This window comes from Lepidochelys kempii, chromosome 12 (genome assembly GCF_965140285.1).
Source record: "Lepidochelys kempii isolate rLepKem1 chromosome 12, rLepKem1.hap1, whole genome shotgun sequence".
Lineage (NCBI taxonomy): Eukaryota > Metazoa > Chordata > Testudines > Cheloniidae > Lepidochelys > Lepidochelys kempii.
In genome coordinates, this window is record NC_136391.1 from 8,812,467 (window position 1) to 8,826,448 (window position 13,982).

General features: G+C 42.2%; 1 protein-coding gene across 5 annotated transcripts in view; it reads left to right on the top strand.

Moving 5' to 3' along the window:
• Positions 1 to 13,982, top strand: part of BBS2 (Bardet-Biedl syndrome 2) — a 36,213-nt gene that overhangs the window by 11,866 nt on the left and 10,365 nt on the right. For 4 of the 5 annotated variants that reach the window (XM_073307469.1, XM_073307471.1, XM_073307472.1 and 1 more), the window contains 8 exons: positions 229 to 291; positions 3,118 to 3,195; positions 6,128 to 6,232; positions 7,505 to 7,591; positions 9,040 to 9,175; positions 11,633 to 11,772; positions 12,610 to 12,757; positions 13,459 to 13,630. In XM_073307469.1, coding sequence (XP_073163570.1) covers positions 229 to 291; positions 3,118 to 3,195; positions 6,128 to 6,232; positions 7,505 to 7,591; positions 9,040 to 9,175; positions 11,633 to 11,772; positions 12,610 to 12,757; positions 13,459 to 13,630 — 929 coding nt within the window. The remainder of the gene's footprint in view (positions 1 to 228; positions 292 to 3,117; positions 3,196 to 6,127; positions 6,233 to 7,504; positions 7,592 to 9,039; positions 9,176 to 11,632; positions 11,773 to 12,609; positions 12,758 to 13,458; positions 13,631 to 13,982) is intronic. The other variant, XM_073307470.1, reaches the window with a different exon arrangement.

Sequence of the window (13,982 nt, forward strand, 5' to 3'; positions counted from 1 at the left end):
GTTTAATAAAATCAATATTAAATTGATTTGTGATTAATCTTAAACTAAGAAAGATTTGAGCTAATGATAAGCTATGTGTATTTGTAATTTACTCAGTATATACAACAATTGGAGCCCGAACCAACGATATTCTAATAGTCTTTGTTCTCTTGGCAACTCAGAACACAAATGTAATTGTCACAGGCTAAACTAGCATAAGTATTGATGACTCCTTTCTTTTAATTTTAGGTTACTGGGGACAATGTTCGTTCATTAGCATTGTGTGATTTCGATGGTGATGGGAAAAAAGAGGTTGGTTTGTTGTGGACGGGTTCTTCTGTAGTATTGTCCTGCAGTGAATCTATGTTGAAAGAAAATAACTGAATCATCATATTTGACTCCTTTATGTTGCTGGTTAGATTTAACTGGTTGGAGCTATCGTCCTTTCTTAGGCCCTGATCCTGCAAACACTTATGCACATATTAAACTATACTGTGACTTCACTGCAACTAGTTACAGTGGGTAAAGTTAAGCATGAACACAAGTCTTTGTAGGATTTGGAGCCTTGCTTTGGCTGTGTTGATCACTAATGATAATTCTGAAGCAGTTCTTTGCATTTTACAGTGTATTTTCTCTCAGATAAAATTAAATATATGTAAAAAATACTTAAAGCAGCCAGCTTGCTGGACCCCCTATTGACTGATTTAGATTAGTTTAAATGGAAAAGAAACAGTTCGTTAGAAACCATGTTATTCATTATAGTGGACAATTGTAAAATTGTATTACAAATAATCTCATTTATGGTTGGACTTGTTTTTGATTTATCCATTCTCAAATCCAATCACAGTGCATCTTTTCAATAATGACAATGATTAACTGTTACCCACTGCATTGGTGTAAGACTGAAAATAATTTTAACAAGCTTCTTGCTATTGAGACTACATAAGGGAAGGGCAGGGAAAACAATTATGCCCAGATGGTGCATTTACAGTGTGTGGGTGTGGACCCCTGTGCCTATTAGGCTACTACATCAGTGTGCAAACTTCATTATAAAATTCAAAGATCAATAAGAGATAGAAACAGCGTTTTTTAGAAACTGGATCACTTCCCCCTCCCTTTTTATTGCCTGGGAAAAGCCTCATTTTTGTGGGCTAAGGACTTGTACCACTGACATGCGCATACCACAGATGTAATCTAAATTTCTTCTGCTCACCCATGACGCAGTCTTACAAATATACAGACCCTTCACCTATAGGGGTCTCACTGAAGTAATCTATTTGCAGGATTGGTGTCAGTCACACCTCTCTTCCTCCACCTTTGTGACAGGGGTGGGACTCACCACTGCAGAGCCTCCTGTTGGTACCTCCAGGAATTAGCTCAGTCCATGTGGAGCACCCTCCACTGGTGGTGTCCCATCCATCTCTCACTCTCTGTTGGCATCTGGACCCACATTGCTCCCTTTTCACTGCACCCTCTTCAGGACACTGCCCTCTAGTCCACACTCACCTACTTCTAGGGGTGTGGGTTATCAGTAGTTTTTCTCTTCACCCCAGCCACAATGGCCAACCACACTCCAAAGTCTAACCCCTTTTGGCAGGGGTCTGGTGCCATCCTGATAGCCAAGCCTAACATCCAGGTGTAAGTGCAAGCAGGGGGACACAGGCCCACCCTCTACTCTGGGTCCCGACCCAGGGACCCTTTGGCAGCAGCCTTCCTGCCCTCCTTCTCTCCCTTTGTCCATCTCTCTCCCTGGGCCATTCCCCCTTCAGCCCCTTTGCACCAGCTAGGCCCTTTCCTCAGGGCCTGCAGCCTAGCAGGTACCAGGCTGGAGTTCCCTTCTGCTCCCCCTACCTGACCAGTACTGCACTGTCCCTGGTGCTAATCTCCTCACACAGAAGACAGACCTTCACCCTTTGAAAGCCTAGGCAAGACTGCCTGTCTCTTACCTGGGCAGCCTTTATATAGGGCCTAGCCTGGCCCTGATTGGCTACCTCTTGCTCAGCCCTGATTGGCTCCCCACAGGCCCTCTCTGATTGGCTGCCTGTCTGCGCAGCCACTCTGGCCTGCTGTAGCCCAATCTGGCCTGGGGGTGGGGCACTGCCCCACCACAACCTTATTTGCTGGAACTGAGTGGGCTGATGGACAAGTAAAGCCACGTATTAAGCAATGCTGGAGATGATTCTAGGCTAGCAAGGTCCAGTGAGAAGGGTACCAGAGAGGGGGTTAGAACTGAATTGTATTCTTGGCTCTGCCATTGATTCACATTGTGACCTTGGACAAGTCACTCAACTTCTATAAACTGGAGGTGATGACATTTGCTCATCTTTGTAAAATGGTTTTCCACATTGCCTTGTTTGTTCTTTAAGACTCCCTGTTCCAACAAGTAGTGTGCAGGAAAGGAACTGATAAAACTGAGTGCATGAGCAGTAAGAACCAGGGCCCAAGTCAACATTGTCCTGCACATCATGCAATCATTTACACTAAATCAGAACGGTAGCATTTTGCACCCACTTTTGCACTGGTGTAAAGCACTAAGGTGCAGGGCAACAATGAACTGGACCCTCGGATTAGCTGATTTGGGTCAGCATAGAGCAAGAGGCCTTTGAATATGAGATGATCAGTGCTGTAAAATGAAATAGCATTCAGCTGTCTGCTCGTATGAGCATGGTTAATGCTTGGCATTGGAGGTCATGATCTATTTGAATCCACATGGCTCTTAGAGAGTTGCAACTGAGCTGCAGATTCCCTACCCCAATACAGAGGATATAATTTTTCTTATGTATGTAACTACAGTTATGAATGCTAGTACTGAGTTGTGGACAGTGAGACAAGAATATATCCTGGCAGTAGTAGAGTGCTTTCCCTCATCCTTGCCTTAGGTATTTTAGTATGTGTTCTTAGAGTTTACACTGCCAAAATAGATGGAAATAATGCTTGAACAAAAAGAGAGTCTATGGCACCTTTTGGTCCCAAAGCACTTTACAAACTTTTCATATCACCATTAAAAACTCTTGAAGACTGGGCCTAGCGTATTTGTTTGCTCAGTAAAAACTTTCTGCTTGCCTCTAAATTCTTGTGTCTTTGTTTTTGTTACTGTGAGTTAAATAAACTGTTTTAAGATTATTTCTTTCTTTTTAGCTTCTTGTTGGGTCTGAGGATTTTGACATCAGGGTTTTTAAAGAAGATGAGATTGTGGCAGAAATGTCAGAAACAGAGGTAAATTATTTCTAAGCAGTGTTTATTGTATGCTCAGATGGGTACAAAATATTGCCCACCAATCTACAGTGGCTTAGATTTACTATGATGACCAGTTGAGTTAATTAATCTTTCCTATTTTATGAGCACTTTAAAAAGTTACAATTTAATAATGGATTTAAACCATCTGGATTGTGATTTTTGCTGTGCTGTTTTACAGATAGTCTGCCAGGTTTTAAAAAGAAAATGTTGTTTGTCAGAAAATTAGGGCCCCATCCAAGCACACTGAAGTCACTGGAATGATCCCATTGAGGTCAATTGGCTATGGATCAGGCCCTCAGTCAGAAGCTGTGAACAAGAGAGCTCATTCGGTTACAATATTTGCCCCCAAAATCGTAGGATAGGCAGGGTCAGAGCATGGCTAAGAAGTCAGTGCCTGTAGCTCTTGGGCAGGAAGTTCAGTAGTTAATAAGACAACCTCAGTATTTTATGTTGGTATTGTCTCAGATTAGTGGTGCAAGATTTTTCTCGAGTGCATTGACAGAAACATGAGTAAGCAGTTTGTGGATGCACAAATACAGAGGAAGCAAGGTTACGTTAAAAAGAAAATCACGCTGTATGGACATAACTGAAAGTTGTTTGTTGTAACCAGGTCAGATAAGAGTGACATGCACCAGTTAAAAACCATGACTGCACCTGTAGCCTAGACAGGGCCTAAATTACAGTTGTGGGACAGGAAGGCTTTTAGGGAGGGAATGTGTATGGGTAGAAAGTAAAAAGGTGCGGGGTTGTCACTCGTCAGTTTAGTGGCAGAGAGAGGATCCCCACTATTAGGGATGAATTGCTTTTTGGGGGGGAAAGCACCTTGTGGTTGAATTTAGGAATATTCTTAATTATGCCACTTCTAGGCTTGCAGTGGAGTGGGAAGGACACCTGAGAGACTTCCCTCCTCGAAAATCTGAGGAGAACTGTATTGTGGGAGGAAACTTGCTGCTGGAGTTAGGGATAAAAGGCTTAGCTACTAAACCACTTATGAAAGAGCTATTAAAGCTAAAGAAGTGCAGTTTTGTTAGACGAGGGTGGCTAGAATTAGAATTTAACAGGGATACCCTGGCCTGGAATATTTTATGCCATTTGTGCTTCTGAAACAGTTCGGTATGGCTGCTAGATTTGCTGTTTTCAGCACTTCCCAGTGCAGCAAGATGCAAGACCATGATTTAGCTAGCAAAGCTGTGTAGCATTCAGCAGAGAATATCTGTTAAAATGCCTACAGCTGGTCAATACCTGAAGTCTGCATTAGGTATTTACTGCAAATTATGTTCTGGAGTAATATCCTGATTTATAGTTAAAGGGGAAGTTGTGCTCATACATGATGTATTTCTTAACCTACTTGTTTTAAAGCCATGCTTACAGATTCCTTAAGAAGCTTGTTCTTATCTTATAGTTCTAAATTAAAGGGACGCTCAATAACTCACAGACTCTTCCTTGGAGGAAGATAAATTCCGTGCAACATGTTTGGATGATGGCTTTTATATAGTGTACTCATTTTAAAAGACTGCAGAGTTCTATTTTTTGAAATATTGTTTGTAGTCTGTAACAAACCAATACGTAACCTTTTAGTGATGCTGTACCAAAAGGGCTAATGTGATCCTTTGATGTGTAAATGAGTATATGGAGTAGGAGTAGATGGGTTTTATTACCTCTTGTTTTTGGACTGAGATGACTAGTACTGTAATACTGTGTCCAGTTCCAGTGTCCACAATTTAAGAGGGATGTTGATAACTTGGAAAAGGTTCAAAGGGGATCCACATAAATGACTAAAGGATTAGAAACCATGCCTTATAGTGATAGACTCAAAGAGCTCAATCTATTAAGCTTATCAAAGAGAAGGTTAAGAGGTGACTTGACTAGTATATAAGTACCTACATTGAGAACAGAAATTTTGATAATAGAAGGTTCTTCAATCTAGCAGACAAACTTATAGAAGACGAAATGGCTGGAAGATGAAGCTAGGCAAATTCAGACTTGAATATGAAGGTGCAGATATTTAACAGTGAGGGTAATGAACCATTGGAACAACTTACCAAGGATTGTGATGGATTCTCCATCACTGGCAATTTTTAAATCAAGACTGGAGGTCTTTCTAAAAGACATGCTGTAGATCAAACAGGAATTAATTTAGGGAAGTCCTGTGGCTGGTGTTATGCAAGAGGTTAGACTAGATAATCACAATAGTCCCTTGTGGCCTTGGAAATGATGCGTCTGTAACTCTGATTTGGCATCAGAACACTTCTCATATTCATGTTGAGGGGCTACTCTAATAGCTAACTTTTATGTGGTGCACCTAGGAAGGAAAAAGAAAATTGAGTTACGGTAGAGTTATGGTCTTGTAGGTACTTCCCTGGTTCTGCCATTTATGTTTGTTAGTGTTTTATTATTTCTGTAATGCCATAGATGTTCACCAGTGTTCCTTCCCCTACAAGAGCTTGATCCTGGAAACAGACCTTTGTTTTATCTCATTGATTTAGGCCTGGAGATTTGTGGCAAACATTTCCCACTGTTGGTAGCACCTGGCCAGTTCCATCAGTGTTAGTAACATTGTGCTACTAGTTTAGACTAGGCACCCACAGCCATTTGTGTTTTAAAGAGAGTTTTGTCTAACCAGAGTGGGTCTAAATGACACCATGTTATAAACACCAGTGACCACAGGCGTTTTCTCACTGGTACAAAACTTTTGCCAAAGAATCTTAGTAAGAAGGATGAGCCCATAGTGATTTTAAACTGATCTTCGGTATACCTACTGTAGTAATGTTCTTTAAGAAGGAAAGTTATCCCCAATTAATTAATGTGTAAAACAGCTAATTTAGTACAGAAATTGCGTGCATTCTATTATCAGTTACTTTAAACTCTAGAAGTAGAGATGCGTTCTAACTCTTACATATTCTTTTTTCAGACCATCACTGCACTTAGCCCCATGTATGGCAGTCGATTTGGCTATGCCCTATCTAATGGTACAGTAGGAGTTTATGAGAAGACAGCCCGATACTGGAGGATTAAAGTTAGTACAATCAAATACGTTCTGAAGGAAGAAATTGGAACGTTATGGCTGAGATTTTCAAAGCCAACTTGCAGATTTGGGTGCCCGGTTCCTGTTAATTTTAATGGGAATTGGGTGTCCAAATCTCTTGGTTTTGGAAATCTCAGCCTATGTGTATTATGGAACTGGTTTATTTTATAGGTATAAAATGTCACTATACAAAATTAATAGCACATCAGTTAACTTCTGCCCTGCAACCATGTGGGGGATTTTGAATTCCTTGTTCATACTGGATTCATTCAGTGGAGATACTGTTGACAAATATTTCGGAGGTACAGTTATTTTACATGGCATTTGTGAGGGACTTGCATCATTTTCTATAACTACATCAGTGCGGCTGGCAGGTGTGCTGGTGATCAGGAAGTGAGCATGTTTGTATTTCTCTTCTGCTCACAAAGGAGGTCAGAAGTCTCACATAATAGCATCAGTATGATTTGTGTATTGGTTACAATGCCAAAGATAAGGCTTTGGGAAAGGCCAGCTAACAGAATGCTGCTGTTCCCAAGACTTCTCTGAACACAGGTTGGTCTCCTATTTCTGTTTGGTCTGCTGTTGATTTGACAAAATGAAATGTGTTTTAACAAGAATACAGCAAACTCAATGACAATGGACAGGTGGAAATACCTATTAGCTCATCTAGTCCATTTTCCAGAGATCAGCACAAGATTGTTCCCTGCACAGTATGTTTCCAAGTGCTCTAGCCAGTGTAATTTTAAATGTCTGAAGTAATGGGGCTTTCCCAAGTTTCATTGAGGGACTGTTCCACAGCCTAATAGAGCATGCTGCTAGGAAGATCCTTTCCGGATACTCAGTTTAAATTTTCTTATTGCCACTGACTGGAACAGTTATGATATTAAAAATTCATGTGGAAATGATTTTCTTTGTGCTAAGGGTATTTCCCAACTGCAAACAAGATTTATAAGAACTCTGGTACTGTAACTCTTGTCTCGGAGAATCAGGCTCTTGTATTGTCCACTGTTTTTGTGGGAGGAGGTAGGCATTGATCATCTTCTTGGATGGAAACATATTGGAGCGAAAGATTACATCTTTGGAGAACACTGGCCTGTATCTCTAATGCAGCTGCTCCGATTTCAGAGGTACATGACTTATAGGTAGGGTGCCCTGACACTCTGTTAGGAGACATCTTGTTACTCCTGTATGTAATCTGTGTAGATACGAACTCCAGTACCAATAGCAATAGCTTCATGCATTTGTTCTTTGTTTTTTCCCCAGTCTAAAAACCATGCAATGAGCATACATGCATTTGACCTTAACTCTGACGGAGTATGTGAATTGATCACTGGATGGTCCAATGGGAAGGTGAGCTTAAATGGAGAGAAAATGAGTAGCTGTGAGTCAAGAGATTGCATTGGACAAAGCTGTTTAGTTGTACAAGGCTGAACAGAGAAACTATTCAAAAGACTAGACCGAGCTCTGAAGAAATATTACAGTGAGCCTGTCTCAGCTTATGAATACCCTGTCAAATACTCCATCATTTACAGGAAGAACTGTCCCCTGAATATTTTTCAAATCAATCGCCACAGTATAGTAAGTTGTTTCTATAGGAGTGGAGATTGCCTAGTGCTTTTGTTGTGCCGCTTCCACTTCCATCTCTGTATATTGAGAACACCCTAGTATCCTTCTCCAGTGTTTCCTGGATGTTCTTAAATGACAAATGAAGGAAACTTATCAGATAATAGAGAAGGTAGCGTCAGTCTTAACTGTGGAAGGATTATTGCCACTCCATAATAAATCCATCATACATTTGATAATATAATTAATATGTAAACTCATTCTGTAAAACTCAATTCCGTTCCTTTTAACACAGTTGCTTAGAATCATAGAATATCAGGGTTGGACGGGACCTCAGGAGGTCATCTAGTCCAACCCCCTGCTCAAAGCAGGACCAATCCCCAACTAAATTATCCCAGCCAGGGCTTTGTCAAGTCTGACCTTAGCATTGTTGCTTGCTAGAAATGGCTGATTTAGCTGCCGGGTCTCCCATCGACACCATTTGCCAATGTTTTCTTGTAAATCTACACTCCTTTCACAATGTTGTCTTTCATTATCTCAGGAGAATTTGATTTCATTCGTCTCAGGTTAGCAAACTAGAGCCCCAGGATTCACTGGAACCTCTGGAATGGACTGCTAGATTTGATACAACATTGTTGTGTAGGAAACCTCAGCACACTTATTTCTGCTTTGTCTAGTCTTTCATTTACAGTATCCTCACTGGTCATTGATTTGAAAGTCTCCCGCTCCTAGAAGAACATTGCTGTGTCCTGTCCCTTAGAAGAGCAAAGCTATACAGAACTGAAAAATCCCCCCAGGGAATGATCATTAAAGGTCATATTTGTGCATAAAAGTAACACATTTCATCAGACAAGGACTATGAGTAAGGCTGGAGACTGTAAATGCTGCCTTAAGGTTACTTACAGTTTGTCCAGTCATTGCTGCTTCAATAGTATGCATCACCTTGAGAGTACAGGCTTGCAATTCCCCTCTTCCTTTGTCTTCTTTTTACTTTTCTCTGGGGAAAGCCTCTCCGAGGAGCGGCTCATTTTTACGTGTGTGTCTGGACCTGTCATTTCGTTGCTAGTTCATTTTTGCTGGTGTTTTCTTTTTCTGATCAGCAGAGCTGCAAGTTCACCTGCAGTTCCATAAGTGCAGCAGGGTTCCTCAGTTCATGTCCCAGAGTGCTGCATAATTTAGACAGTGAGGTTAGCTTTCATTTCCATCCTGTGTCTTGAGCATGTTCTGTATTCCAGGTTGACGCGCGCAGTGACCGAACGGGGGAGGTCATCTTTAAGGACAACTTTGCTTCCTCAATTGCAGGAGTGGTAGAGGGGGATTACAGAATGGATGGTAATACCCAGTTAATCTGCTGTTCAGTTGATGGTGAAGGTAAGAGTATGAAAAACCCTTTGCAGCATCAGTGTATTAGTTTAAGCTAAGCAGAAATGCCAAGAGCACTACCCACAAGGCATTACTGCCAATACATTCTATTGTTACAATACCTGCTAAAAAAAAAAGGAGGACTTGTGGCACCCTCGAGACTAACCAATTTATCTGAGCCTAAGCTTTCGTGAGCTACAGCTCACTTCATCGGATGCATGTAGCTCACAAAAGCTTATGCTCAAATAAATTGGTTAGTCTCGAGGGTGCCACAAGTCCTCCTTTTCTTTTTGTGAATACAGACTAACACGGCTGCTACTCTAATACCTGCTAAATGCCTTTTGAGTTCGCATGTATTTTTGCCTGCCAAATCTGTCATCATCCTTTGCAAAATCCAGGGAATAGAAGGGTCAAGCTTTCCGCAAAGTAAGATTTTGAATACTACCTCCTGGATGATAAACAATCAGATCTGTTTTCTATACGATGACCTGTGGGCCTACAAAGTTCAGTTGCTTACCAGAAGTGATCTTCCAGTAAAAGTGAAGCAGAATTGTACTCCACACATGCAGGGATACTTCAAGCCATGCTGTTCAAATTGAATGGTGAGGGGAAAAAATAAATATGTGCGGGATCTCTTCAGCTTCTTCATGACAAATAAAGAAGATCTGAAAGAGGTTTATTTTTTGAAAATATATATGTTCTTGCTTGGTTTTTTAACTAGCAATTTAGGAAATAACAACCTTGTGTTTCGTGGAAGACACGGTGGTTGACTGGAGATCTTGTAAACTTATATCGTCAGATACTAAGGAAGTGAAACTTAGTTGAGATGGGACGTATTTTTTATTCAAACTATTTAAATAAGTTTGCTCAAACTTAATATACAGATAAGCATGGGGGTCAAAGGAAAGGCTCACAGGTGACTGTCTTAACCATCTGAAACCCGCTCAGCAGTAACACATGAACCTGGCACAACCTATTTCGAACACAAGTCCAAACATATTAAAGAAAGTAGCATAGCATACCACTCTTTATGCGTACTCCTGCGTGCTTTTATCATAGTTATCAGGAGAACCCCCTGCTTATGTTTGGGCCTGTAAGCCCTTTATTGCAGGGGAGTAAAGAACCAATGAATAGGGCCATATTAATAAGGCAACTCATCTTAAATAAGCCCTATATGTTAACATCAGTGGCCTTGATCCTGCTCTTTGAGACATGGGCTGCTGTTTTTTGCTGCATGTGTATATATATATACGCAGAACATGGCACTGTAGGATCCTTTATTTTCATTGGCGCCTCTTGGCACTACTGTATTACAGATACTAAATGATGATAATCCTGCAATCAGGTGCATATGCGCAGAAACTTACACCTTCACAGGGTTTCATGCAAGTCATTGAGGCTCTGCATGGGCACAAGATCCAGACATGCTGAGCCAGTTGCACGATCATGGCCATTGTTCTTCTGTCTTTCAGTGTTCCCTCTCTCCCTCCCTCCTTCATTTGAATTAAATTGTTGACCACAAAGGAAATAAGTGTGTGTGTGTGTGTTTCTCTCTCTCCATTGGGCTGGTGTGCCTTTAAACTCAGAACCACATAGAGATTTTCAGCTTCCCCATACCTTTTTCTTGGCGCTGTACAGTCAGGCCAAACATTCAGAAGGAGCGTTGGTTTTTCCTCCATAGATTTCATCTTCTCTTACAAACAGAACTAACAGAAATTACAGGGAACAGACCTGTTGTAAAATGAAAGGCCTTTGCAAGCAGTTCTGTGGTACCTAGCTTTCGACTTGAACTCTCCTGCCTCAGTATCCCCACCCAGATTCTTGGGTGCAGGGACTCTCCTTGGATCCTACCCAGCTGGACCCAACCCTCTGTTCATCCTGACCATTATGAAACAAATCTTAGGCCTGAAGCTAAGTCTCCCTGAACAAAAAATAAGAGATAGGTTAGGAGGGTTGGCTAGCTAAAATAGATGGAAATGGTGAGTCACATTCATACCAAGACAATAAGAAGAACACTTGGCCCCTGTAAAATTCCCAGACAAAAGCTTGGTCAGGATGTAATGTAATGTAAGACTCACCTAAACTAAACTAACTATAAAATAAACTAAAAGAGTTCAAAAAGAGAGATCTACATTGTTCTGTCACTCATTCTGATCAGTGAGGGTCAGCTTTAGGGAGGCAGGAGACACTTTCATGGAAGTCTCCAAATGCACTAGAAGTCATCAGCGTTCCTTTAAATGTCCAGCCATGTTGTCATGGTAAGTATAGTGGGTCATGTCCTCAGGTGGTGTAAATCAGCATAACTCCATTTACTTCAGTGGAGCTACACCCATTTATGCCATCTGAGGGGCTGACCTGATATTATTTCTACAGTCAATCTGTTAATGATTCATGCCACAGAAGCAGAAGTCTAGCGATTGCTGCTAAAGACATGCTTGAAATGCTCTGGGCTTTGCTTTTGTGCAGTACGTGGCTACCTGCCAGGAAGCCAGGAGATGAAAGGAAACTTGATGGATACCAGTGTGGAACAGGATCTGATTCGGGAGCTTAGTCAAAAGAAACAAAATCTGCTGCTGGAATTACGAAACTATGAGGAAAACTCAAAGGTACTTCTCAAAACAAGATGCAGGGCCCGATTCTGGTCTCTCCCCCAGACCCACAGGCTGATAGAAGAACGAGAGTGCAGTGACAATGTAAAATAGAGACATCTTATGCAAGAGGCCTGCTCCTTGTGTGTATTCAGCGCCAGCTCTTCTTACTTTAATACCTAACGCTTTCCCTACTTTTTCAGTCTACTGAATGCATTGGCTCTGCAGAGCTAATGGAGCGGGGGCTGGATTCTATTCTGGCTCGTGTACTTGAATGATTAACTTAAGTTCTGACTGCAGAACCTTCATTTTTGGTGATGCATGGGTGAGAAGAGGGCACGGAGGTGATTGGGTGGGAATCTGACAAATGGCTGTGGTTGGGAACATGGGCAGAGTTCAGGGGATCAGGGCAACCATGACAAATGGGGGCTACGTAGCAAAGGACAGAGCTATGTTGAGCTTTGAGAACAGGCAGAAGGAAGAGTAGATCCATGCTGTAGGTGTAATGGTTAAGGCCTGGATTCAGCAATGCACTTAAGTATGTGCTGATGAAGTATGTGCTGATGTCCCATGGGACTTAAGGATGTGCTTAAAGTTCAGGGTTGTCCCAAGCAACCCCTCTCATGCTTTTCTAAAGAGAAGCGCAGTTGTCCACGAGGCATTGTATCAGTCAGAGTCAGCCAAGAGAGTTTGAGGAAAAGCCTAATCAAAACATTCTTCACAGATGTTTAAAATATATGAAGGCTGCTGTAATAGATCCCTTCCCATGGTGGAGGGCTCTTGGATGTATCTTCAGAACTGCTTTAATGAAAACCTTGCTCTTGTGGTGCTGAGCTGGAAGTGTGTGTTTTGCAGCAGGCTGAACTGAGCGCTCAGGTGAACGAAGCTGATGGGCAGAGGGGAGTGATTCCAGCTAACACCCAGCTGCAGACAGCCCTCTCAGTGAACCTGGGCTCTGACAGTCAGGCTGCCCACGTCGAGTTGTGTATTTCCACATCTAATGGTGAGAACTAATTTGCAGCTGATGATGGTGGTTTCCTGTAATCTCACATGCAAATGTTTTGGTGCATTTAGCCAGTGGTTTGCCTGTCCCCTAGTTGGTCTGTCATCCTCCATTTCTTCTGTCTGGATGCCTTCCTTTCACAGAGTTTTGAATCAACCAATGTTCCATCAATCTGAATAGGTTCTTCTGTGACCCCATGGTATACAAAAGTCTTGTTAGCTCCTTACTGCTTGTTCCTTCTTCCATGCAATTGATACGTGAAGTGAAGTAAATTGGTCTTGCTGATCCCTGTTGCCTTCCTCATGCCACTGGTAGGAGTGGCTAGAGAACCATGCAGTGTGTGCCAACCTGAGACTGAGCATGCAGCTGCCGGATCTGGGTCTTGGCATGGAGGCTAAATGTCTGTAATCCAATATCTTCTCCCAGAAAACCCTCCCCTACTTAATTTTGAAAGTGATGCAGAGTTACTTATTTCATAGAAGGTTAGGGTTGGAAGGGACCTCGGGAGGTCATCTAGTCCAACCCCCTGCTTGAAGCAGGACCATTCCCCAATTTTTGCCCCAGATCCCTAAGTGGCCCCCTCAAGGATTGAACTCACAACCCTGGGTTTAGGAGGCCAATGCTCAAACCACTGAGCTATCCCTCCCCCCTCGCCAGTGGAGAACTATTAATTAATAAACCACTTTCTCCCCTTTCCTAAGACACAATTATCCGAGCCGTGCTGATCTTTGCTGAAGGGATATTTGAAGGCGAGAGCCATGTGGTTCATCCCAGTCTCCAGAACCTCTCTGGTCGCATTCAGGTTCCCCTTACTCCTCCCAAAGATGTCCCAGTGGATTTACATATCAAAGCCTTTGTGGGTTACAGAAGCAGGTAAGGTTTGCGGGATAGTAGAGTGTCAAGCCCCATTTCTGACGAGAGCAGCGTTTGATGTGAAACGTAGCAGTGATGTAGCTTTCTGTGCCCTTGTGTTGTAGAAGGTCTGTGACAAGTAGAGTTGGGAATTTCTTCCTAGTTCCTGTGCATCCTGACTCCTATTTAAAAGAACATTGACATGCTTTGAGATGCTCGATTTCCAGAGGTGCGAAACACCTGCAGCTCCCATTGGCTTGGAGCTGCGATTGCTCAGCAGGTTTGAAAACGGAGGCCCTACATGCTGGAATCATTCAGGGCCTGATCTTGTTTCCTTGAGAGTCAATGGGAGGGTCACCATTGACAGCTGTGG